The sequence below is a fragment of the Falco biarmicus genome, chromosome 1 (genome assembly GCF_023638135.1).
Source record: "Falco biarmicus isolate bFalBia1 chromosome 1, bFalBia1.pri, whole genome shotgun sequence".
In the NCBI taxonomy this organism is placed as follows: domain Eukaryota; kingdom Metazoa; phylum Chordata; class Aves; order Falconiformes; family Falconidae; genus Falco; species Falco biarmicus.
The window spans coordinates 34,589,501-34,613,429 of NC_079288.1; the positions used below are offsets into that span (position 1 = coordinate 34,589,501).

Consider the following 23,929-nt stretch of genomic DNA (forward strand, 5'->3'; position numbering starts at 1 on the left):
AGGCAGAGACACACACAAATTTTTATTTTGTAACCTGTTTGTAAGGTGCTCAGATGCCACCACAATGGCTGCTGTGCTGTGCCTAGGCAAGCTGGCATATCTGCCAACAGCTGGTGATAAAACTGTTCCAGTTGCTGTTGTCACAGAGTATTATTAGCACGTTTTTGGAGTGATGTCCCCATCATGCAGATGAACTCTCAGGTAAACAATTAGGCTTTGCTTGGTTAATCTGCTCAGAGTGCCATCCCCCCCTCCCCACACTCTGGTTTTTCTAGTACTGCAGAGGTGCCCGTGGTGGCTGTCATCTGCATGCTGCGAAAACTAGCCGTGGGTTATGTAGCGTTAGAACTACTGTTTCAGGGTAAGCCTAGTGCTGCCTTCCCACTTCTGAACGCTGCAGAAGGAGCACTTTGATAATAAGCTCTGTAGGCACGTACGGTGCTGCCTAGTTTTACGCAGAGGGCGGGGACTATGGGGCTGTGTGATTAGTGCTGCTGCCAAACACTATTGTGCTGGGGCTGTTTTCAGAAGGTGTAGAAATGGCTGTCAGTGTTATGCAAATTGGATGAAGTCCTGAGTGTTCTGAGGACAAGATGTTTCTTTGCATATCAGTACTGCCCAAACACCCTAATGACAAGGCACAGGAAAAAGGGGATTATATTTACCAACTTCCGCAAATCCACTGTCAAGGGAAATCACTTGCTAGGGTAAGTCACACTCTACTCTTCTATAGCTACTGTTCTCTGGCCTAATAGCTTCATTTACTCTCTGCCAGTCTGCTACAATGCTGTCTCCCCCTTCCCAATACTGTATTCATCTTCAGTTCTTGCTTCTAAGAAGCTGCAAATCTGTATCACCTGCTCAGCACAGCGTGAAGCGATCAGCACTGCAGACAGAGCTGGTAGTAAAGCAGGCAGTCTTAACACTGTATGAGATTATCCCAAGAAAGCTAAAGCACTTCCTTTTGAGCATCTCTGTAAGAGCACAGCTGGGACTGCGAAAGCTGTAGGTTTTTTGCTCAGAAAACACAAGCACAATGTTTTTCAAGTGTTCTTTGTGTTCTTAAATGTTTTACTCCTGACACCCATTTGCAAAGCCAACAAAGCTTCCTCTCATTAGCGCTGGCTTTAACTTGCCCCTGCCCCATCCATTGTTTATTTTCACTAATAAGGATGAATTTTTAGTGAGGCAGGAGAGATGTGGTTGCTGGGCTGCTATAGTGGGAAGGGCAGGAGTCACACAGCTTGATCTTCCTACAGCCACTTGAGACCCCAGAGTAATTAACTGAATCATTACCCCAAGTAGTGCCTGAATAGCCCTTCCCTGTGAAGAAAGATGGGTTTGAAATGGCCACGGAGAACAGGGGTAGTCTCTTCAGTTGCTGAGAACAGAATTACTCCTTCCCCTGTGACGGCTGCTGGAGTAGAGGCTGGAGGAGCAAACGCTCCTTGCACAGTCAAGTGATTCCCCTCCCTTCAGAGCAGCTCCCCTTTGATCAGACAGGATGCAGGCAGGCTTGTAGGATACTACACAAGCCTGACAAGACAATTCTGCCCTCAAGCTACTGGAAGAGCTGAAAAGTACAGAACTAGCTATTAAAGAGATCTACATCCCATTTCAGTAGGTTTTGGACAAGGCGAGTTACACACCATCCCCATTTTCAGCCCAGCAGACTGATTGATGGGCGCACACCAGCACTCACCTGTAGTAGTTCAGGGGTCAGAGAGCCAGCAGCAAGGCAGCAGCATTGGGGAAGGATGACAGGTTAGGAACCAACCTGGTCTTGCATCAAAGGTGTAAATGACTTAAAGAGCATGTAAATGATTTTAAGTCACTTTTCTGTGACCAAGACCAGAAGAAAGCAGACAGCTCCTTACCCCTCTCAAAGTTCTCACCAGGCAGAAGCCAAGGGTAGTGTCAGTAGACCACAGCTGTATAAATGCTTTCAGGTCTTTCAAAGTTTTTGGACATTGTGATTTCTTAGTGTCCTGAAACTAAGGTGTAGGGCCATATTTAAGCACTCTCCATCTACCAGATAAGGAGAAGTGACAAGCAGGCCAAAGGATGAGTCAGGTGAACACACAGACATAAGACACGGACCAAGAATTTTTTATTTTAACACAGTAAGTTTGATTACAGCAGCAGAACTCCTTGAGTCCATCTCAGTTTAAATCATATCAGTAGGTGGCTGATATAATCTGGCTCGGAGTTGTTCAGTCAGGATTCCATTTCCGTTTTGTTACAACCACTTTCAGGAGGCCAAATCCTTCTCTGCAGCATCTTTTGCCACCCCAGGCTGGATCCTGCTGCTGAGCATTTCAATCACTTTTCCTCATACTTGTGCTTGATGTGTTTCCACAGTTTCTGTATGCAAAACAAAAAAACCCAAACCTGAATAGTAATCTTAGCCAGCTTTTCCATAGTCCTAGGATAAAGTTTTGCTTTAAAATGCAAGTTATGAAATCTAAATCCATGACATGCAATAACAAGATGGGGAAAGAAGAGTTTAGACAAAAATACATCCACAAGTACCAGCAGGGCACAGGACAGCGTGGGTACTGTCATCTGTGCCTCCCCGCTATGCAGTGGCACTCCCTGCTCCACAACAGCAAGAGTCCCACACAAAGGTTTTGGGAGGAGCAGCAAGATGGCAGCTGAGAAGCCACAAGCCTGCTCTGGGGGCATGAAGCTGCTTTCTGCTGTGGAACAGTTTGTCCTCCTCCTGCTTTGTCTGTCCCCTCCACCTTCCCACTCTTCTTTCGGAGCTTAGCAAGAACAGCACCCACTGATACTGCTGTGCCTCAGCTCCCCACACTTGTCCTGCCTGTGGAGGAGGCAGCAGATGGAGTCCTGTACCTGGGTCTGTGGGACAGGGAAGGCATGCAGGGGGCTCCGCAGCTTTTTGACTAGACGAGGAGGAAGCTGCAGACATCCCACCTCCCCTGTTCTCCTACTCCGCGAGCCAGAGATTATCAGAATATTCCAGTCACATTGCCTCAGCTTCCCACACAGGCTGGAAAGGGCACTTCTGCTCCCAGAGATACAAAATGCACAGAATCCTGTTTCAGGCACTGAAATTTGCTGGCACAATCAGGACTGCGGGAAGTGCTGCGCAAAAGTAACACATGTACCGTGCTTTGCTGTTTGTTGCAGACAATGCTTTAGATTTTCAAAAACAGTTAGCTTCCTTTATAATGCCATTTCCCGACACTGCTTGAGACAACATTAGCATGCAGAAAATTAATGCTACAATTAAGAAAAAGGAGCAGAGTGCAAAGCTGAGGTTCAGATGTGATTTTATGTCAGGTTTTAACAAATTACTGTCGCTAAAAAGCAGAAGAAAGGGACCCTGGTCTTGCTCTTTACTGTGTTTCCTCAGCTCACCCAACCCCTTGTGAGTTACTTCAGAGCAGTGAAGATGTCACTTTGTGTGGTATCAGTTTACAGCTGGTTTCATGACCTGCTTCAGAAGGCCAAAGAGCAGATATCACGCTGTCAAGGAAGGCACAGGGAAGCTCTCTTCTGCCTCGGAGCCATTAAGGTGGCCTGGCTATCCAGGGAAACTGCGCCCTGGGTGCTCCAAGAGCCCCAAGGCACATCAGCACTGCAGGATAGGGAAGAGTACTGCTGCGCTGCAGATGGGGACGTACAACACACTACGTTTGTCGTTTTATTGTACTTGGTGCAAGATGGAAATAACAGCACCTTCTGCCTTTTCTTAGGGCACGCGTTGTACTGCCTCATCCTGTCCAGGAAACCGGTTTATGTCCTGTCCATGTGACTCAGTATCCAGGCAGGTATCACAACTCTATATCACAGCTCTACTTTGAAATACAAGGCCGACTTGACCCATCTGATCTTAACGTTCATGCCCGGGACAGCAGACCCCACCGTGCTGCATGGGTCACGGGTTGTTACCCGCTCCCCCTGCCAAGGGCAGACCGAGACAGAGGCAGGGTTGGGGCCTACGGTGCGAGCCAGCACGCCCCACCTGAACCTCCTGCACCCACCGGCTGTGACACCCGTTGCCCTGCGGCCCCGCAGCCGCAGAAGCCCAAGAACACCGCGAAGACCTGCCCACCAGCCGCCGCGACAACAGCGAAGCCCCCCAGATGGGGCAGCCGCCGCACGGCAGCGCCGGGCTGCGGCCCCAGCCCTCGGGGGAACGGCGGCGGCAGGTGGCCGGGGCCGCCGGGAGCGGGCCTCAGGGCTGGGCCCAAGCGGGGCCGGCTTGACCTTCAGGGCCGGGCCTAGGCCTGGGAGGCCTCGCGGCGCGCCGCCGCCCTCCCTTACCCCCTCGTTGAGGTGCTCGAAGATGGCGTCGGCGCCCTGGTCGAAGGCGCGCTCGAAGAGGACGGCGCCCAGCACGATGGTGAGGGCGAAGGTGGAGGTGCGGCGGAAGAGCGCGCTGTACGCCTGCCGCAGCAACACCATCTTCCCGCCGCCCTGCGCGTGCGCGGCGCGCAGCCCGCTGGGAGGGGAGGGGACGCTCCCGGCAGGCACCGCGCGGCCCGGCCCGGCGGGAGGTGAGTGCGGGGAGGGAGGGGGCCGGGGCGGTGGGAGGCGGGTTGAGGGCTCCGCTCGGCCTGTGGGATAAGGCACCGCCTCCTCCTGGCGCCTTTTCCCTTCCCGGCACCCCGGCCTTCCCTTCAGCGGGCCCCGCGGCGCATCCCGAGGCTTTACTGTCCCTTTTCTGGGGTGCCGCGGCCCGGTTTGCGCAGGCCGGTGGGCTGCAGGCCTCACCTCAGCTACAGCGAAGTGAAGGGCCTTGGGTGAGCTCCCCCGCTGCGGGGTGGGCCTGGTGCTGGCTGTGGAGTCTGGGGCAGGAGACACCCCCTGCCAGGGTGACCTGCAAAGGGTGAAACGGAGAAAAAGGTTTTGTGTTCGTGTTCGCATCTGCTGGGGGTAGTTTGGGTGTTTTCTTGTTGTCCGGGCCGCTGCGAGGGCAGTGAGGAGCAGCAGCTGCGAAGTCTGAACTGGGGGTGGGTGTTGTGGCTCATAAAAGATGGAGGAATCTCAGATAGCTGCTCCAGAGGCCTTGGGAAGAGCATGGTGTGGCCCTGGGTGGCATCACTGAAGTGGAAATGTTCCCATTTGCCACCCTCTTTTCATGGTTTTCTTTCTGTTTAACCTCAGTGAGGGCAAAGGGGCCTCAGGGTGGCTCCAGCACCGATGGGAAAGAGAGGTGAATTTGGGTATAGAAAAGGACAGACAAGGCGGGCAGGGAAATCTTAAAATTGAAATCATCCCTCTGAAGAACTGTTCTTACACAAAGGTCTACGTTCAGTTTCAGAACGGATCCTCAAGTGACACTTGCCCTATCGTTTCATTTGTCTCAGCCGCTCAGAAACAGTACATAGTCTGGCTATGTAGTCATTTATCATTACTTGTGTTTGGGGACCCTGCGTGCAGCTACTGTGGAGATTCATACGATTTCTGTGGTAGGGCAAAGCCTCTGCTTGTGCTGGAAGCCCATGCAGAGGCTGGAAGGTGCCTGACATATTCCTCTGCCCTGTGTATAGAGTTATCCCTTAGGCCAGCCCTTTGCAAAGCTCAGTTATTATTTTTCAAAGTTAACTGCTAGGGATTGTCTCCAAGACAAAGCTCCCCAATAACCTATAAACTGCTACCACTAGGATGGGTTTGCATAATGGACAGGTCACTGTTTATCCTGAATTGAGCTCTGGATTTACACCGGGTGTAATGGTAATCAGAATCTGTCCCACTGTCATTGTGAAGGTGCTGGCAGACTGCCGGTGTTTCGTGTGTTCCCGTAGAGATATGAGCACATTTAAATTGGCAGCTGAGAAATCATAAGCTTGACACTTGGATTTAATTAACTTCACATCTGTCTGGATATCCAAAGTGGCTGAAATGGCCCCGAGCCTGGGCTATAAGAAAGCAGGAAATTGAGATCAAGGCCCAGCAGCAATTCTCAGGGTTCAGCGTGGAGAAAAGCAGTTACACCCTGATGAAAACACATCTGCTGTCTGCCAATTTCTGGGTCACCTTCTTCCCTATGTCCACATCTTGGAGAAATCAATGAAAGAACCCCTGGAGAGTCCTAAAGAAAATCTGTAGCTAGTACAATGTGGACTGTTTTGGCAGCAATTTGAGAGGGGAAAACGTAGGATGGTGCACGTGAGATCTTGCCTGGAGTTTTACCATGCAGCTCAGCCAGATGAATGAAACACCTGCTAGGTGTCTTCAAACATGCTGTTTCTTATAAAACATTCCTCTGAGAGGCTTACAGCGGAGGATTTTTTTGTTAATACTTTTAAGCATTCGAGATACAAGACAAAGCCTCAGGTTTTTTGTATTTGGATTTATGCAGAAAGACTTCTAAGCTGGTATGAAGCCTGTCTGAAATTGTTTATAGCTGTCTGTGGGTCCAGGGGTCTATTCACCTGAATTCAATTGCAAATTAGGGTCTAGAAATGTTAAGAGGAAATGGCCAGGCTGAAGCAGTTCTTTATAAAGCAGCTACATTTACTTTTATTTCATAATGAGTAAAATGGATTTAATTAGAAAACATCTCTGTTTTCAACTGAATAACGCTCTTTGTTTACTGTTTGAGCCGTTTGGGAAAATGGAAATAGGTTAGCCAGTGCTGCTCAGAAGCAGCTTTTATTCCTACATACTAGTTCAGCGCAAAGCAAAGCACTGTGGATTGCTGATACTGCAGAGAGTTGTCAGAATCCAGCCAAGATAATCCATGCAATTGAATTCATAAAAAGATAGAAATAAGTGTTCAGTGTAATCTATGGAGGGGGCGATCTCTGGGAGAATCTGATGCTCCTCTAATTGCTTTTTTTTTTATTTCGTTCATCCCCTGTAATGGGAGTTACTGGAAGAATTTGGGAGCCGGCACCTCTGGGGTGTGGGATCTGGCTGCCTGAAATCTGTAGCAGCTTTCTGCCCTCCTTGTTGGGGAAGGAGGGGGAACGAGCTTCTGTAATTATTGCTGTCGGGGTGATGAAAGGAAAAGTTTGAAATATGATTTCAAAGGCTGGCTGCTGCTGGGCTTCTGCAGGCAGAATTCCCATTGAGATCTGTGGAAACTTGTGTGGGACCACTGCAGAATCTCATTTGTTTTCCTCATTCACAGCAGCTGCTTCTGCAGAGATGGAGTGCAGGAGCCAGCAGCTGAAACAGGAAGCTTTTATGTTACCAGAAACTTTGGGAGACTATGGCATAAGATGCAGAATGGGGATTTTTCAATACTTAAAAGCCACAGCAGCGCTTGCCAGCAGCCCAGACACTGAGGGTAAGAGTCCCTCTGGATTCCAACAGCCCCACCCCAGTGCAGCAAAGCTGGCTGCCAGGCTGGCTGCAGAACTCTGGGATGATCTAGTAAAGGTTGCAGGAAAACTGTGGGTTAATGTTCATTAAGCAGCACTAGGGTTTAGGTTTCTTGGGCGGAAATAGGACAATTTCAGACCTCGAGCCCTACAGAGCCCAGTTACACCTTCCAGGCAGGAGCCAGATCTGACTGCATTTGCAGGTGAAGCAGTTTGCATCAGGGAGAGGTGGCTGGCTGGCTGATCAGCATCACCTCCCAACAAGATATTTGATCAGGAGAACAAGGAAAGAACCTGAAAACAAAGAAATTGCAAGTTCAGTTGGAGTCTTGGAACATTTTGCCTTCAGTGCGAAGGTTTGCAAGCTGATTCAAAAAAATCAGGTCTTTTCATTGAATGCAGCTGGATGCAGATGGAGGAGACTACATTTTAACTTGTGGTGTGAGGCCTGAGAGGTTTCCAGGGACTTGGTTTTGAAGCGGCAGTTCTTGGGAGTGGGGGCAGGAAGGAAGTTCAGCACAGCTGCTCATGAGATGCCAGGGTGGATGGATGGCTGGCAGGAGGGCTTGGCAGAACTGCCTTAGCTCAGCATGCTCAGCTCTGAGGGATTGCCGGTTGCTGCTGCTCTTCCTGCTGATTCTGAGGAATCGTTGGGGAGGCTGTGATTGATTCTGACACTGTTTTATTTATAAAATCTTTATTTCTTGCACCGGTCTCCATGCCATTTTTTAAATGCATTTGGCTGTCAAGGTGTCAAAAACTGGAGAATTGCTTTTGGAGTTTATCTCTCAGTCCATCCATCTTTAGCATTTATCAGGAACCTTTATATCACTTGGGAGAGGACTTACAGTTCCTCCAGGATATCTGTTGCACCTCCAGCAAGGTCAGCCAGTGGCGCCAGGGCTGCACTTAATCACAAAGCCCATCTCCTCTACCAGAGTCTGGGCTGCTCCAGGCCCAGAACAGATGAGAGCACCCAAATTCTGGCCTGTTACTTCTTGAGACTCCACAGCAGAGCCTCCGGACTACAAATACACGTGTGATAATCCCCCCTCCACTGCGGGAGGAAAAGGACTGGGCACCTCCACGTTGTTTTCAGTGGCCATGGAGTTGGGAGTTCTTTCTTCCTGGCTGTAAGGCTGTTGTGATCTTAGTTATTGCAAGTGCTGTACTCAGTGAAGGAGACATAGGCTGGGGAGGATGAGGAGAGCAGTCCTTGATGTACAGGAGTAAATAGGTGGCTAGTGAACTGAATGAAATGCTGTGTCTTTTAGTGTTTGTAATGCCACTTCCCACTTACAGTGCAGGTGAGATCAGCTTTTTATTCCATCTTTAAGGAGTTGCAGAGTTTCTTCCTTACCTTGTAGAGATCGTCACAGGGTAATTTCCTTCCTCATGCATAGCAGCTTCTGTGGAGGTTGTCTGGGGTTAAAGTCCTGGGGCCCCAGGTGGAGACTGTGGCATGGACATCTAGTTCCTCCTCTTTGCACTTTGGATGGTTTGTACAGCACGTTCCGTGGTGCAGGTCGTGGCTAGGTGTTGTTGGCTCTCTAAGGTCTCAGTTTTGTGTGGTCTAAACTTCAGCACACCCAGGGAGAATTCTTTCAGCAGAGCTGTTGTTGCTTTGAGTAATAGAGGTTAAGAAATGTGGATCCAAGCCTGTTCTGCCCTGTATGTGCAGCATATGCTGCCTTACCCGTCTCTGATGGACAAGAATGTATACTATTGGGTGTCACCTCTCTCAGTCTGCGAGCCCTAAATGATTTGTGTTCTTCTCCTTTGGAAGCAGGCGCTATAAATCTTGGATCCTACATCCCCAGGGCAGGCATGGCTGGACGCCAAGGATCTGTCTGATGGTTCCCAGGCCATGCTGATGCTGCTCTGCTGGAAGAGAGATGGGGAAAAGATACTTCTGTGACTACTGTGACAGGTCCTTTCAGGACAACCTTCACAACAGGAAGAAACACCTCAATGGAGTGCAGCATCTCAGGGCTAAGAGAGTCTGGTACGACTTATTCCGAGGTGGGTACTGCCAACTGTCTGCCTCTCCCTTTCTGGGACTGGGGAGGTGATTGATAAGGGATGGGGAAATAGATAAAATAAATCAGCACTGATGATTTATATTCAGATTGTCTGTGCCACTGAATTACAGACTTGATACTGTCGCTGTCAGGCAGTCTCAGAGGCAAAACCCTTACGAGTCTGGGTGTGGGACGGTTCCCCGTCAGCTGGGAGATGAAATGAGAAGGAAGAGATAGGGAAGTTGTTGCTGCGAACAGGAGTTGCAGGTAAAGCTCTCTTGGCATCATGAGCAACTCTTGAGACAGGAGACATGAGAGAACAAAGTGAGTTACAGCTCCTGAAGGTGAGAAGTCCTTCTGCAAACCAGGAGTTGCAGGCTGTGTTTGTCTCCTGGCTAGCTAGGTGAGGGATATCCTGCGGAGCTCTGGGTGACTCTGCTGTCTGCTTAACCATTGTGGAAGTTGAGAGGGTTCTCTGTAATGGCCAAGTGTGGAGGACCAACAGCCCCAGCTCAGGTCTAGCTGGGTCCATGATGGTGAGGCAGATTACCTAGTACTTGACTTCTCACCAGGCTGCAACCCTTGATTTAACTCTGATTGATAACATTCCTCATCTTATCCCTGATTAGGGGGTTCATCTCCTCTTGTCTCTAGACTCTGTGGCCTGACATCAGCCAGTGGAAGTTCTTCCACAGTCAGTGGGAGCTGCTGTATCTTTGAGGCTCATTTTCCCCAGGACATCTCTGGGAGATGAAGGACCATTTCAGTGGTGTCCACTGGAGACTCTGAACTGGGTTCTGTGAGGCCTCCCACAGAGCTTTTCTGAGAGCTCTGTGAGTCCGTCTGATCTTTCTCTGCTACACAGAAGTGCTGCAGTCCTTGCTTTTCTGTCATGCTTCTTTTCTTCTACTGACATGGGGAGAAGGCATGAAGCAGAAAGCAAAGGTGATATTTGCAAGCCAGTGAAAAGCTGAAGCCAGGAGTGCAAAGAGGGACTGTTAATTGGCAGTTTGTCTGTGGCTTAAGTTCTGGTTGTCCTGTAAAGTGGCTTCCCACTAGACCACAGAGCTGTTTGGGACCATGATACGATGGGGTACTGTCGCGACGGAGGGAAGACACAGTCACTCAATATAAGTGATCAGCAGACTTCGTTTATTGTACCTTACAGTCACCTTTTATGCCTTGTTATAATTAGCTCATACATATTACGAAAGTTAAGCTCATTATTGGTTAGTTGCCTAAATATCAAGCCCACCCCTAGTTTCTCTTCTGTAGTTATCTGTTCCCACCTGCAACATTCTTTTCCCACCGCGATCTTCCTGTTATTGTGTAACAAGAACAGCCAAAGACAGTGTATTTTTGCTTTACTTCAGATAAGCTGAGAGCGATGTGCATTTTTGTCCAGCCAGCTGGACTATGTCTATGTGACCCTTTTCAGCTAGCCAGTTATCCACAGGGTACTGCTGTGCAAGACATCTTTACCCTGTTTTGTCCTTTGTCTGCCCTAGATGCTGCTGCTATCCTGCAAGAGGAGCAAACCAAGAAACCTTGTCGGAAGTTTCTGCAAACAGGTGAGGACTTCTGAGGTAGGAAAAACTGCCTGAGCTCCAGCAGCCCAAGCCTGTTCTGGAGAGCTCTGGCATGTGTGTTTGTCTTGGAGGGAGCGAAGGGCTTGGGCCTCTGTGCCTGGCACACAGGTGTGATGGATCTTGGGTTTGCGTACGCATTTACAAGGGAGAACCTTGTGTGCAGCTCTCATGGAGCTCCATGGCTTTTGTTCCAGGACAGTGTGATTTTGGGTCCAACTGCAGATTTTCCCACATGACAGAGCAGGACCTGGAGAAGCTGAGTGCCCAGGTTCAAGGTGAGTCCTCAAACAAGAAAATTTCCTGGGGTCTCTGAGGAGTGGGAGTTGCTGCAGGGAGTTTGGGCTGCAAAGGGGCATGTGAGGGGTTGTGCAGCAAGAGCCTGTGATCCCATGTTGCCTGTATGCATCAAGCCGAGCATGGATCCCTCCCGCCTGCCTCTCAGTGCTATGTAAGCCTGTAGCATGGCTGTAAGTGCTGCAGTTTTTCATATGCTTCCTGCTCTTGATCTGCTGGCACAGACACAAACCTAGAGTTGAGCAATGCTGTTACTACTTCGCAGCAGAGAGTGGGCTTTCTGAGCCCTTGGGGTTTTGTACAGTCAGGGAATAAAAACTGTCAGCAGCAGAGGGCACTGGTACATCACTTCCCCTTAAATTTATGGATTTGATTTCCCCCTGCCTTTCATTACCGGGAGCTGTTGCTTCCACTCTTGGGAAGAGCCAGTTTTTTCTGTCAGTTGGGTTGTCCTGAGGAGAGGACATGAGGTCTTGGATCCAGAAATGGCCTTTGCTCATGTGGCTTTGGGTGGGACTGAAGTTTTGGCAGAGGATGAATGGCAGCTGCTCCACTGCTGTGGGTCTCCAGAGCACTATTGAACTTTTTCATTCTGTGAGTACCACCTCCTTGCCCTAAAAGGGGTAGCAGCTCTGTTTTCTCTATAGGATCCGTTACTTTGGTGGTTAGAGAAAATGTGAGTGAGGTGTTGGTGAGAACTTATGGAATGGTTGAGGTCTCCACTGGAAATCCTCTAGTCCCAACCCTGTCTTGCTCCAAGCAGGGTAAACTAGAGCAAGCTGCTCAGGGCCACGTCTGGTTGTGTTTTGAGTATCTCCAAGGCTGGAGACTGTACAACCTCTGTGGGCAACCTGTTCCAGTGTTTGACCACGTTTGCAATAAAAATGTAAATTTTTTTAATTTCTGAAGTCCTGTATTTTGGTTTGTGCCCATTGTCTCCTGCCTTTGCAGGACTCCCTCCAGTATGTCCCTGTGGTACTGGAGAGCCCAGGACTGGCCACAGCACACAGACATGGGCTCATCAGTGTGGAGCAGAGAGGAATGATCACCTCCTTGATCTGCTGGCAGTGCTCTTCCTAACGCAGCCCAACTTCTGAGCAGATCTTGTGCCCGCACTGCTAACCAAAGCCAACTGTTGCTTTGCCAATAGTCTGGCAAAAACAGGCTTAAGTGTTGGAAGTGTATGTGTGTGTGTGTACATGCAAGCATACGCGTGAGATTTGGGGTGTTTGTGGGATAGACACTCTCTCCTGGCCTTCTGAGGGATCGCGTTTGGGGAGGCAGGGCTCTGGTGAACCTGGGGGAGCAGGAGGAAGGCATGCACCACAGAGCTATTCCAGTCCTCGCTGTTGCTGAGTCAGTCTGCGAGTTCCCGAGGCGACTCTGTGAATCAATCGCTGAACAACGCTGGCAGTCAATAAAATCCATCTCGTCAGGCTGCACGGGAGACGGAGCACTCCAGCCAGCCCTTCTTGGAGCAGCAGTGCCAGGCTGGCAGTCGTGCTCTTCTTCCCCGCTGCTAGCCCAGAACCTCTCCCCAGCCCTTCTCTGCTGCAGGGTTTAAGTGCTGGGCTCCCGAGAGGTGGCATAGGATGGCAGCCTATTTGCGGGAACCTGTAGCATTTCCAGTCATTAAAAGCTGTTTTATTGCAGGGGAAGTAAAAGCTCTTTGGAGCAGAGCGGAGCTGCAGGGGAAGGCTGGCAAGCTCCTCTGCGCTTGGGCAGGTTTCTTTGCCAATTACACTTGTTATTGAATATTGACTTCTGTCAAATGGGCCAGGTGTAAGTGGAGAATTGGCTAGTGAGAGAGCTGATTCCTGGGAGATTACTTGGAAACCTTACATTCATATTACCAAGTCAAACATTTAATTAAACAATTAGACTTCAAGGAGCTATGGCCAGGTGACGGCAGGGTGCCTCGTCCTTGGCTGTGCTGCTCTAACGTGAATGCCTTATAACGTAGAGCTAAATCCTGCTCACCTCTCTTGTGGTGTTGCTCCATGGAAATGCCGTGTGAGCAGGCTGAGAATCACACAGACCTCTAAAGTTTGTGACTTTAACACTGCTAAACCATGATGGTACTTTCTTTATCATGTAAATATTGAACCTGTCCCTGAATCCGTATTAAGTGTTTGGTGTTGGCAGTTCTGTTTCAGTGAGCTCTCCTTGCTAACGATGTGGTGTTATTACAGCCAAAGGAAACGTTACATTATTCTTAACATTTGGCCTCTTTAATGCCGGGAATTCACCTTGTTGTTTGTGTTAGTCTTGTGGGTTAAGCAGGACAATTTCTGGACGATTCACTGTTCTGTAACAGCTTAGAGCGTGTCCTAGTTTGGCTTCAGCATTTCTGCACCCTGTAGAATATACTCACCAACAAGCAACAGTTTACACCTTCAGCAGGGAGGGAGGCATATTCCCAGCTGTTCCTGCATCAGAGCATTAGCCTTCTGCATCTGCTGCATCATTCATCAGCAAGACACTTCCAGGCTGTCATTTTAAGTACAGTCGTGTCAGGAAAAGTCACTGTCAAATTGCCATCTTCTTGCTTAAAGTTATTGGCTCCCCACTAATCTGCGTCACTTCTGCTGGTAATATTGACACAAGCCAGCCTCTTTGGTGAGCTCCAGCTAGCTGGATCTGCAAGGGGAGAGTAAGGGCACAGTTGGGTGAGTGTTTGCAGTATATCTGTGTGATTGAAAGAATATGAGTGACTCTGCTGGGGGTGACTGTAGCGAACCGGTTTAACTTAGCAATGAGCAGGAGAAGGAGCGCTTTCGCAGTCGGCTGCCGCTCCTTGGCTGCAGGGTGGTAACTTCTTAAGCTGCTGACATGGCAGGGCCTCGTCAACCTCATCTCTCACCCACAGTCTGCTGCTGTTCATGTGCTCTGGAGAGGTTCGGGCTGCCACATCTTCTGGCCCAGGGAGGCAGCTGAAGGATTACATGTAAATCTCTTCACTGGGTGACCTGCTCAGTACTCATGGTTGCATCTTGCATACCGTAGTGCCTTGTTGAGGAAGAAAACTCATGCTAAAAGTTGCATGGGGAGCAAAGGTAAATCTGGACTCCAGCTTTGGCATCATTAGAGAGGCACTTCATGACTAGAGACACCCTTTTAATTGGCTGTAATTAGACTATGAAACAAACATCCCAGTGAGAAGGAGGAGGGGAAGCACCTTCACACCTGTCTTGCTGCTGCAATCTGGCTGGCTGCGTGACCATCTATGAGGAGTAAGGGCTGGTTACTGTGTTTCAGAGTTACACCTTGAAGTACCTGTTGACATTCAGGGGTATTTCCAACCTCATGGTGGTTTTGGTGGTCCCTGGATGGGATGTGTGTGCTTCAGAAGAAGATGCAGCAAAAGATTTGCCTTTTTGATGGGCACGCATCAAGGTGGGCGGAGCCAGACGGTTGCCTGTACCTGCTGCCTTATTTCTCAGCCTGAGGGCTGGAGTGCTTTGGAGCTGTAACTCACAGAGCTGTGTAAATGGGGAGCCAGCTGGATATCTTTCTGATCTGGACACCTGGGGCCTCATTTAGGCCAGCATGAGCCTGGAATCATTCCACTGCAGTTGGTGAGCTTTTCTGGATGAGACAGTGAGTTGTGGCTGCTCAAGTCCGTGGGCTCCCATCAGTTCCTGGTGTGACACTTTGGGGCAGTGGCCTTGGGGCTCCCTGCTCTAAACAGAGAGGCTTTGGCAGTTTTTGGTCTGTTCTGTGTTGGGGCTTGGAGTTGGATGAAAAGGAAATCTCAGTGGTAGGTAGAGGCGAGAGAGGTTTCTCTCTGTGATTTTCTTCCCTGCCTCGTTGAAGCCTCTCGCAACCACTGCTTGTCCCCTTGCTTGATGGGGTTGTGCCCAGGCACTCAACAGATCAAGAAACCTGGAACAAAGGGAAATAACACGGCTGTGGTCAAGCTTGCCAGGGAAGTCTAACCTAGGAGCTGAATTCAGATATCCTGAATGTGAGCAGTGCCCAGCTCACCAGACTGAGCTTCTTCCTTCCCCAGTGCCCTGGCCTGGCCAGGCTATTGTGTTGACCCCAAGTAGCTCTGCTGGGCTTTGCTCCCTGGGAATGAACAACTGTGGGAGCGTTGTCTCCGAGCGTATCCTTATCGCCGGGTTGCAGAGCAGCACCTCGACATCAGGACCACAGCAGGCTGTCTTTGTGGTGGCAGGGAGTACATCGTCACCCCTCCCAGCAGCAGATGAAAAGGCTAGATGACAAATTATCCATCTCCGGCTGCTCATTGTGTAGCACATTTCTGCCATCCTTATTAATATTCAACAGGCAGATGAATAATTGGTTGCCACCAGTAGGATGAAGTGATCCTTCACTCTGCCCAAGCAATATTAATATCACACCCTGTCTGGAAACGTATAATATTTTCCTTAAACGTGTGACATATGGCATGTAGGTGTGGAGCAGGCTCCTGGTGGGCATGGCTGCAGGTGGCTGCTGCCAGGCTGGGACTATTGGCAGGTTGATCTCTAAATGGGATCAGGGTTCCCCCAGAGCGCTTGTCCCTGGAGGGTTTGGTGAGCGGGACAAAAGGGAATGACACACAGCTGCCTGCTTCTTTTTTATTAACATCGGTGTTTGTTTAAAAAAGTATCACATTCCCTTTTCTGTTAGGTGGGAACTTTCCACTAGGCTGGAGATCTAAGAGCTCTGAGCATCTCCTCAGCCCACTCTGCCTGACGTGCTGGCAGCAGTATGGCTGTGTCGTTCACATCAAGGACTTGTGCTAGACCCTGTTCTCCACTAGCATCCCTTCTTACTTTGTCTCTGGTGCCAAGGGGGGACTGGGGAGCTTTACTAACTGGGCAGCTGTGGATTTCTGCCCAGTGGGAGGGACTGGGGAGTGCTGGGCTGCCCTGTTGGCTCTGTGCCCTTCTGTCTGGAGAAGACAGTGCTGCAGGACAGGGTGCTTGTGGGCATCTGCCCCACACAGCCACCCCTACAGTGACGGAGAGGTTGAAAGCTTACAAGGACCTCAGGCTGCCCTGTCTCTTGGTAGGCAGCAGAGGTTTCCTGCTGGTTTCCTTGCTCATTCCTAACTTGTATAAGAAAATGCAGGAACTTGTTCCTCTCCCTTCCTCCACCATGCTCTGCTCTGATTTTGCACCTAGGCTGAGCAGCGCTGGGCTACAGCCTCCTGCCCTGTCTCTGCAGGGGCTGGGGATGCGTCGCACAGCATGTGCCTTAGACCTGACAGCATTTCTGAAATCCCGTCACTTGGTCGTACACGCACTCTGAACCTTTCAGACTCTCATGGCCTGCCAAGTCTGCATCGATCCGGACAGACATCCCTGTCACTCCCACCTAAGTAGGCAGAGGTGGCAATGTCCCTCCTGCCAGGTGGAGGGACACATCTTTGGAAACAGCTCAGGGCCAGCAGAGGCTGTTTCAGGCAAGCATGAGGACGATCTGCCCCGGGGGGAGATGTCAGACTCCCCTCAGTTAGGTGTCCAAACTGCCACCCTGCTCACTGGCTTAGTTCTTGTTCCTGGCTCCGTCTGGCTGGAGCTGTCACCAGTGAGGAGGCCAAGCATCAGATGGCAGGTGGAGAATGGAGGAGGAGGAGGAGGAGGGGCTGCTACAGGCAAATTGCAAACTCTCCACCATAAGAAACTCTGCAGGGTAATGAGCAGTGGGTTTAATGGAGTGAAAGGACTGCAGTATGAGCGTCTGATGGCACTCTCTCTCTCAACTAGGGGAGCAGAGATCAAAGGAGCTACGACAGGAGGGAGCAGATGTCCCACCTGGCACCATTGAGGACTGGCTGGAGAAGAGAGCAAAGAGACTGAGCGCGGCTCAGAGTAACAGGTACTGGTGGCTGGGGAGCATCCCTGTGAGGGCTGGCGGCTGCTTCGAGCCCGCATGATGCAGAGGGGGATCCCACAAGAGAGTTGTGGGTGGGATAGAAGGCACAGGTGATCAGAGGTCCCTGAGCTATCATTTAACACTCGGCCTGCCAGCGCTGTGCACCTGCTCCTAGCACATGCTACAGACGGGCATATGGATCTGGTCTTGCACACCTGCATCAGAGATGTGTGCACGTTGCTTCCTGTGTACCCAGGGGGACAAGACAGGCCTTGATGCGTGCGGGAAGGCGGCGCTGTTATTAATGCTGGGAGTTCAGTGGCAGGAGCCCGGCCTCTTCTGTTGACAGCTTCTCCATCCTCTGCCTGCCATGTCTACACATCTCTGCCAGTCCCTGCCAGTGAAAGGGTGGAATTAGCTCCTCCTCACAGCATTCATTCGGATTGGGGTGCCTGCCGGTGCCTGCTGTTTCTTTGCTCACCTGACTGTGCCGCAAGCTTAATTGGATGACATTTGGGCGGGTGCCAAATCTCTCTTTGTTCTTTTTCTGTTTCCTCCTGTCCTCTCTGCTTTGGTCTGGGCAGGATCTTCCTTCTGGTGCTTGTCTGGGCTTGTTGCTTTCTTTTTGACTCCATCCATCAGCTTGCCTGCTCTGAGCCTTGCAGTGGTGCTCCGAGACAGATGGAACCTTCCTGCCCCACACCGTACACTTCATTTGCCCCATTTTGCTTGTCCTGCCTGTGAATTTTTTGATCTGCAGATGGATCGTCTCTTACAGAAAATAGCCATCAGTATACCCTGAGGAATTTCCAGACCCTTGTAACTACTTCATCCCCGCTGCCTCCAAAGATGCACAAGGCTTGAGATTTCTAGGGTTGTTTGCTTTCTACCCAGCCTGTCTGTCCCTCCAGGCTCAGAAACCATCTACTACAGGAACTAAACACCAACTACTCAAAGCTTCTTTTCCTCTGTCCGGCCTTGCTGACACCTGTCCCTATAATTTCTCTTCTCTTGTGCTTCTCCAGCCCCAGCATTGCCCTTCCAAGCAACTGTGTTTTGACGGAGGTCTGCCAGAGAAGTTATTTTGCATTGCCAGGGAAGAGGGTCTGTTTAAGGCCGGTCCCTGTGCTCCTGGCGCCCAGGGAGTCTTATGTTCCTCCTGAAAATGCTTTTAAGGACAAGGAGCTCCCTCTCCCTCCTGCAGTCCTCAAGGTCCCTGAAATGTGACAAATCTCTGGCAGGATCTAACGGTGCTTTGGGGAATTTGTGGGTTTGGATGATAACCTGCCATGGGGCTCCCTTGCCTGGCTGGTAATGTCAATAAAGACCATTAGTCTGCACAAAACAGTAGAGAAAGTGCTCTTGAGGGCAGTCATCTCTAAAAGGAGATGCTAGAGACCCAGCTCCACCTGTCTTCTCTGGCAGCACTGAGTAGGAAGGATTCAAGCTGCGATGTAAGAGGTCTTGGAAGTGTGATCTCCCAGAGTGTGATGGGAAGCCCTTGCTGTGTTAAGCCTCAGCCTGTGAGCGTAGTTGAGTTTCTGTCTCTGCCTTGCCAGGGGCTTTCTAGCAGGATACCTGGCAAGCAGCCACAGCTGGAGCTACTGCCTTGCAGTCTCCAGGTACACCACAGTGCAAAGAAAACACCACACTGGATAAGAAGTGGCCCCCTGCAGCCTTGGCAGAAGGGTAGCACTTTCTTAAAGGCAGTAACTTCAGCACCATTTGTGTCACCTGAATTAGCCCCATGGATGGAGAGTTGCCACACTGCCTTCCACCCATCGTTTGTGCAGCTGCTCTCCCAGCTTGGCTGGGCTCAAAGGGACAATCTTCATTTGGAAGCCTCCACCTAATGTGTATTTTCAAAGTTCCACTGTGCCATGGCTTTCTGGAGAGCTGGGGTGGAGCTGGAAGGAGTTTGTGTAGTTCTCTTAGCAGTAGAGCTCTCTCAGGGTGTGACTGATTTTTAACCTGATTTCCAAAGGAAGTGGAATGTGGCGGTGCACACGAGTGGGTGCTTCTGCCGTAACCGCCGTGGAGCCCACTACTGATTGCCATCAGAAGGGGGTCTGAGCCCTCAAAGGTACTGAGGCACTACAGGTTTCATGAACACAGAGGTGGGTAGAGGAGAGGGATCCCATTAATGCCTTTGGAAATATTCTTGACCCTTGCTAGACACCAGAGAATCCACGTGGGACAGCCATTCTGAATGCTCCAGCTGTAGGTATACCTTTGATAGCACTTGTATCTTATGAGACCCTGGGGAATTGAGTACCCAGACAGCATCTTCCCTATTGATTAGTTCTGCAGCTCACAGAACAGCTCATTAGTTGATAGCTGTGTTGTTCCACCTTGCAGCATGTCTTGTCCTGCTCCCCACCCCACCATACTGCTGCTGCGGGGGCTCCCCTGTGTGTGAGTGACGGTGCCTGGATGTAACAAAAAATATTCCTGCCCGAGAGGGGCTTGGTGTGTGCCCTAGCAGTCTTGTCTCATCCCCGGCTCTGAAGAATCCCCACCAAGGGGTTAAGCATTAGACCAAATGACTTTGCTCCGTGTTAGTTGCCTAGAAAACACTGCACTCAACTTCTGTAGCTGGCTTTCAGCCATGTGTCGGCCCTGCAGGGAGAGGAGGGTGCTGCTGCTCCAGAGCATTATGTAAAGGAGTTTGATTAGATTTCTTCTGGCATTACAATTAAAAAGATTCATCAGGATCAGAGGTAGAGGCCTGAGAAGCTGGAAGCCTGTGCTAAAGAACAAATGAGTTTCCTGCACTCAGGAATTAATGGAAAAGGTACGTTTCCCATGAATTTAAACCTGCCCTGGCCAAGCATTTTCTTCAGCTGGAGACAAGGGAGCGATGCTTCTTGCTTTTCCACTTCTTCAGTCAGGTGTGGTGTTTGCAATGACCTCAACTAGTAAACCTGAGGGAGAGAGGCAGGCTGTGAGTTGGAGGAGGAAGCCTGTTCCCTCTGCTGAAGGGTGCTTCTGTTAAAACACCCCATCGTTTTGGCAGTTTCTCCGTTTCCGAGGGGTCCTTGTCCTTTGGGAAGTGCACAGCTGGTTTGGGATTCAGGCTGCTCAGAAAGAAACATCTGCTAATTTTGTTTGCTCTTCTCAAAACTCATCTGTTTGAAGAGTTGAGAGCAGCTGGAGTGGGAGGGGAAGGGGCCAGCCTTGCTCCCAGCACGAGGCCTCTCCTGCCAGCAGCTGTGCCTGGGGCTGGCACTGCAGCCCCTTTCAGGGGGCTGTGCCTGCTCTCCCCCCCCCCCCTCCCCAGCAGACCCCCTTACCTTACTGCTCCCACCTTTGTTTTCGGTGGCACGCGCTGCAGCAGCAAGCACTGACTGCCTGAATGGGCTGGGGGTTGGTTACACAGCAGTCCTGCTGTTGGATTTGGGGGGGGAGGGGGGTAAATATACCTGCTTGTTGATAACCAAAACCCTCCTCTGCTGCACCCCTCCTCTTCTGGGAGCTAGTGGAGGGGGCACAGGGAAGCTCAGCCCCTCAGCAGGGCCTTGCTGTCGAACTGAGGCAGCCCTGGCTCACCTCTGCCCCTTCCCTCTCCCCACCTCCGCAGTGCTCTGCCTGAGAAACCAGCTCCTTTCCAGTACCCGCCAGGCTGGCCACCAGTGCAGGATCTGCCCCCGTCTCTGCAGGCCCCCCCCACCCGGAGGGTGGCCAGTCCCCCCCAACCTGCAGTGGGGCTGAGGCGCAGGGATCCCTGCAGAGGTTGTGCTGGAGACGGACTTCTTCCTCACCTGCTCTAAGAAAAGGACAGAATTATTTATATACACTTTTCATATCAATAAAAGCCTTCCCCCCTGTTGCAGCCTGCATGTGTTGTGTTCTTTCTTGCCTGGCAGCCTCCCCTGGGCTGAGCCGGTCGGGCAGGTGTCTCCCTGCGGCTGGAACGGGGATCTGCACTCAGCAGGGCTCCAGCCCTGCGCAGAGGGGCTGTCTGCTGTCGTCTGGGGCAGGATGTGTCCCCTCGGACTGCTGCTGGCTGTGCTGTGCCCTGCGCTGCCCGCTCTCAGCGCAGCTCTGCGGCTGGGCTTGATGCGGCTGGTCCAGGCCAGGGAAGGAAGCTTTTAAAATTGATCTTTTAATATTTCCTCCAGTGTTTATGACTTATGTTTGCTTCTGAATTCAGCGTGTAAAACTGCTTCGGTTCAGGCGCCAAAGCTCCTAATGAAGAGCTCGGGGAGCACCTGTAAGCCTCCTGCTCGCACTGTGCTGAAGGTGAGAAGCAGGGAGGAAAAAATACCCCAAGGTTTCTCCTTCTCCAGGAAACTAAATAAATGGTGAGGCCCACGGGGCCAATACCACTGTGGGAGCTGCCAGCCGGGCGTGTGTGCTGGGGCGAGGAGGGCTCCAGCTTCTCTTCGCTGCCCTGGAAGGGCCGCCCTGGAGAAGACACTAGGGGTGCTTTTTAGGGTGCAGCTTTGGTGTGGCCAACCCAGCCCAGGCAGAGGCAGGCTGAGCCTGGCCACGTGGCTGCCACGCTGTGGGTTTTACAGTCGCCTCGGCAGGAAAAGAGAGGATGAACGAGGCCCTTGGCTTCTCGGGAAGGCGGGTGGGTGCTCCAGCTTCACGGCAGAGCTGCTGGGGATCCCGGCCAGCAGGGTCCTGGGAGAGCAGCTCTCTGGCAGCAGGTCCATCCAGGATGGCTGCACCCACTGCCAGTGCATTTCAGGTTTGGCCGCGGACGGAGGCGGTAGGTCCAGATTCATGAAGAGCGCAGGCAGGAGCCAGCTGCCTTTGGCCAAACCTCGCCTGGATCAGGCCAGCGCTCAGCTCCCCAGCGCGGGGCAGGGCTCCCACCTCGGGGCACGCGGGCAGATGGTCACCGGGAGCCTTGACATGAGCAGGGGCTGGATGTGACCGCGGCGCGGCTGGGTGCTGGGCTGCGTGAGCCCGGCTGCAGCGGGGAAAACAGCCTTGGCCAGAGGCTGGTGGAGCTTTAAGCCAAACTAAAGGGTGGTTTTATCCTTCCTGGTGTGACGGTGGTTGCTCTGCTGAGCTCTGTGCTCGCTGGTCTTTGCAGAGGGGATGTGGCATCAGCCCCGTGGCCCAGCCTGGCCCAGCTCGGCCTCCCCTTGCAGGAGCCAGCGCATGCAGGTAAGCGAGCACCCACGTGGCACCTATTTGAGGGTAAATCAGTGTCCCCTGGGGGAAGGGGACGCCAGCCCTGAATGCAGAGGTTGCACAGCTGCAGGAGACCAAATGGTGGGGAGGGGAACCCCCAAAGGGGCTGTGGGATGCTCGGGAGCGGGGGTGCCAGCTGCCGGGCTGCTCTCTCCAACCTGCTTTGATGTGTATCCCCGCGGAGCAGGGGGAGAGCCCCGGGGAGCTGGGGGCTGCCAGGAGGGGCTCAGCCCATCACCCCCACCGCTCTGCTGACTTCAAAGGGCAACAAACGGCTTCGCTACAAGCCTGAGTTCGCAGCGGTGGCAGCCAGGCCACGTGTGTGGGCACATTCCTAACGAGGCCACGGCTGCCACCGCCGCTGCCGGCGGAGGCAAATCAAAGACCGACCGCTCTCATCTCTCCCGCGGATGTTTTGAGGACGGTGGCGAAGCATGTGCCGCCTGTTTTGCAATCAGCCATCAAAATATTTTGCAGTTCCTCAGCCGTGTTTGGAGATGCGCTTTCATAAGCCCCCAGGTCCCATCCCTGCTAGATGTGCTCCAGTCCCGGTGTGGTTTGGAGCACCCCTGGGAGGGTGGCTGGTCCGGGAGGTGTTGCTTTACCCAACAGTCACGACAACACTTCACGGCTCCGAAACTGCTCCCCAGCTCCAGCTGAAGTTCGGTAGAGAAGCACATCTCCAGCCGAGCAGGCTGGAGTACCAGGAGCTCCCTGGGCAAGCTGCAAAACCAAACTGTAAATGAAAATTACAGTGTAAAACACAAACACAGCTGCAGCTGCTCCACGCTCTTCCTTGCTCCCGAAGAGATGAGCTGCTCATGAAGCAGAAACTCCCAATAAATCCTGAAAGCCGAGAGCAGGAGCATTCCCTGCCAAGCACCACCCTGGCCAGGGGAGGCTGAGAACGGCTGGTGAGGGGGGTTGATTAAATCAGGTTTTCCTGCAAAAGCTTACGTGATCTCTGGCAGTCGCGGCCAAGCTGGACATCACTCACAGGGTGTCGTGTATTCGTGGAGCTGGTAACTTCCAGGTACTTGTAGGAGCCTGTAAATTACAGGTTTTTATGGGGGTGTATTTTATAGCGTGGTGTCAGGAGATGTAATGATGGCATGTATCACTGCCGGGGATGGGGCGCAGCTGGTGTGGGCTAACCCGGGGAAAAAGGCTGGTTGCAAAGAGCTGCAGCAGGGAGGAAAATGCCAAAGCGGGACAGGGCTCTCGGCTCCTTCCCTTGCTCCCACACAGCCCCAGGGGACGGCTGGTACCCGGCTCCCAAAGGATGCTGCAGGGATGCGCACGGCCCCGCGGGGCTCAGCATCCCCCGTGGGTCCCAGGTGCCCCGGGGTGGGCAGTGAGGAGCTGCGGCCCGTTAGTGATGGCACGAGCCAAAGTGCCTTTTATAGAGCAAGAGCAGGAGTAATTTATCGGGAAGCTTTTAGGGAAATGAGCCGCTTCTGGGCCCCTGCCAAGGCGCAGCCCCGCTGGGCTCTGCCCGGTGTCCTCTGGCAGCTCTTGCTGGGAGAAGAGGCAGGGGGGCAGGGACAGGGATGTGAAGAGGAATGGGAATGGCCACGGGGATGGGGACAGGAGATGGGAACAGGGATAGGGAAAGGGACAGGGATGGAAATAAGGATGGGAATGGGGACAGGGATGGAGATGGGGACAGGGATGGGGATGGGGACAGGGGTGAGGATGGAGCTGAGGCCACCCCACACTGCCTGCAGCACCAGAAAGACAAATAACC

The 23,929-nt window shown here is 51.9% G+C and overlaps 2 protein-coding genes across 2 annotated transcripts; one reads left to right on the forward strand and one right to left on the reverse strand.

Moving 5' to 3' along the window:
• Nucleotides 1-2,088: 2,088 nt before the first annotated feature.
• Nucleotides 2,089-4,477, reverse strand: LOC130143847 (cytochrome b-c1 complex subunit 9). The gene is made up of 2 exons (XM_056326751.1): nt 4,294-4,477; nt 2,089-2,364 (listed from the first exon to the last, which is right to left on the reverse strand). The coding sequence occupies exons 1-2, from the start codon at nt 4,432-4,434 to the stop codon at nt 2,323-2,325; spliced, it is 183 nt and encodes a 60-aa protein (XP_056182726.1). The 5' UTR covers nt 4,435-4,477; the 3' UTR covers nt 2,089-2,322.
• Nucleotides 4,478-4,575: 98 nt separating this feature from the next.
• Nucleotides 4,576-20,866, forward strand: ZMAT5 (zinc finger matrin-type 5). Its single transcript, XM_056326737.1, is given in 7 exon segments — nt 4,576-4,875; nt 9,091-9,323; nt 10,831-10,893; nt 11,106-11,186; nt 16,926-17,037; nt 20,615-20,696; nt 20,698-20,866. Coding segments are annotated over 6 exon segments (513 nt in total). The 5' UTR covers nt 4,576-4,875; nt 9,091-9,196; the 3' UTR covers nt 20,746-20,866.
• The last annotated feature ends 3,063 nt before the right edge of the window (nt 20,867-23,929 follow it).

Excerpts from the sequence above, each read along its gene's own strand:
- LOC130143847 (XM_056326751.1), bottom strand. The coding sequence starts at position 4,434 with ATGGTGTTGCTGCGGCAGGCGTACAGCGCGCTCTTCCGCCGCACCTCC. Across the intron at positions 2,365-4,293 it reads TCGAGCACCTCAACGAGGGG|AAACTGTGGAAACACATCAA; the intron begins GTAAGGGAGGGC and ends TTTTGCATACAG.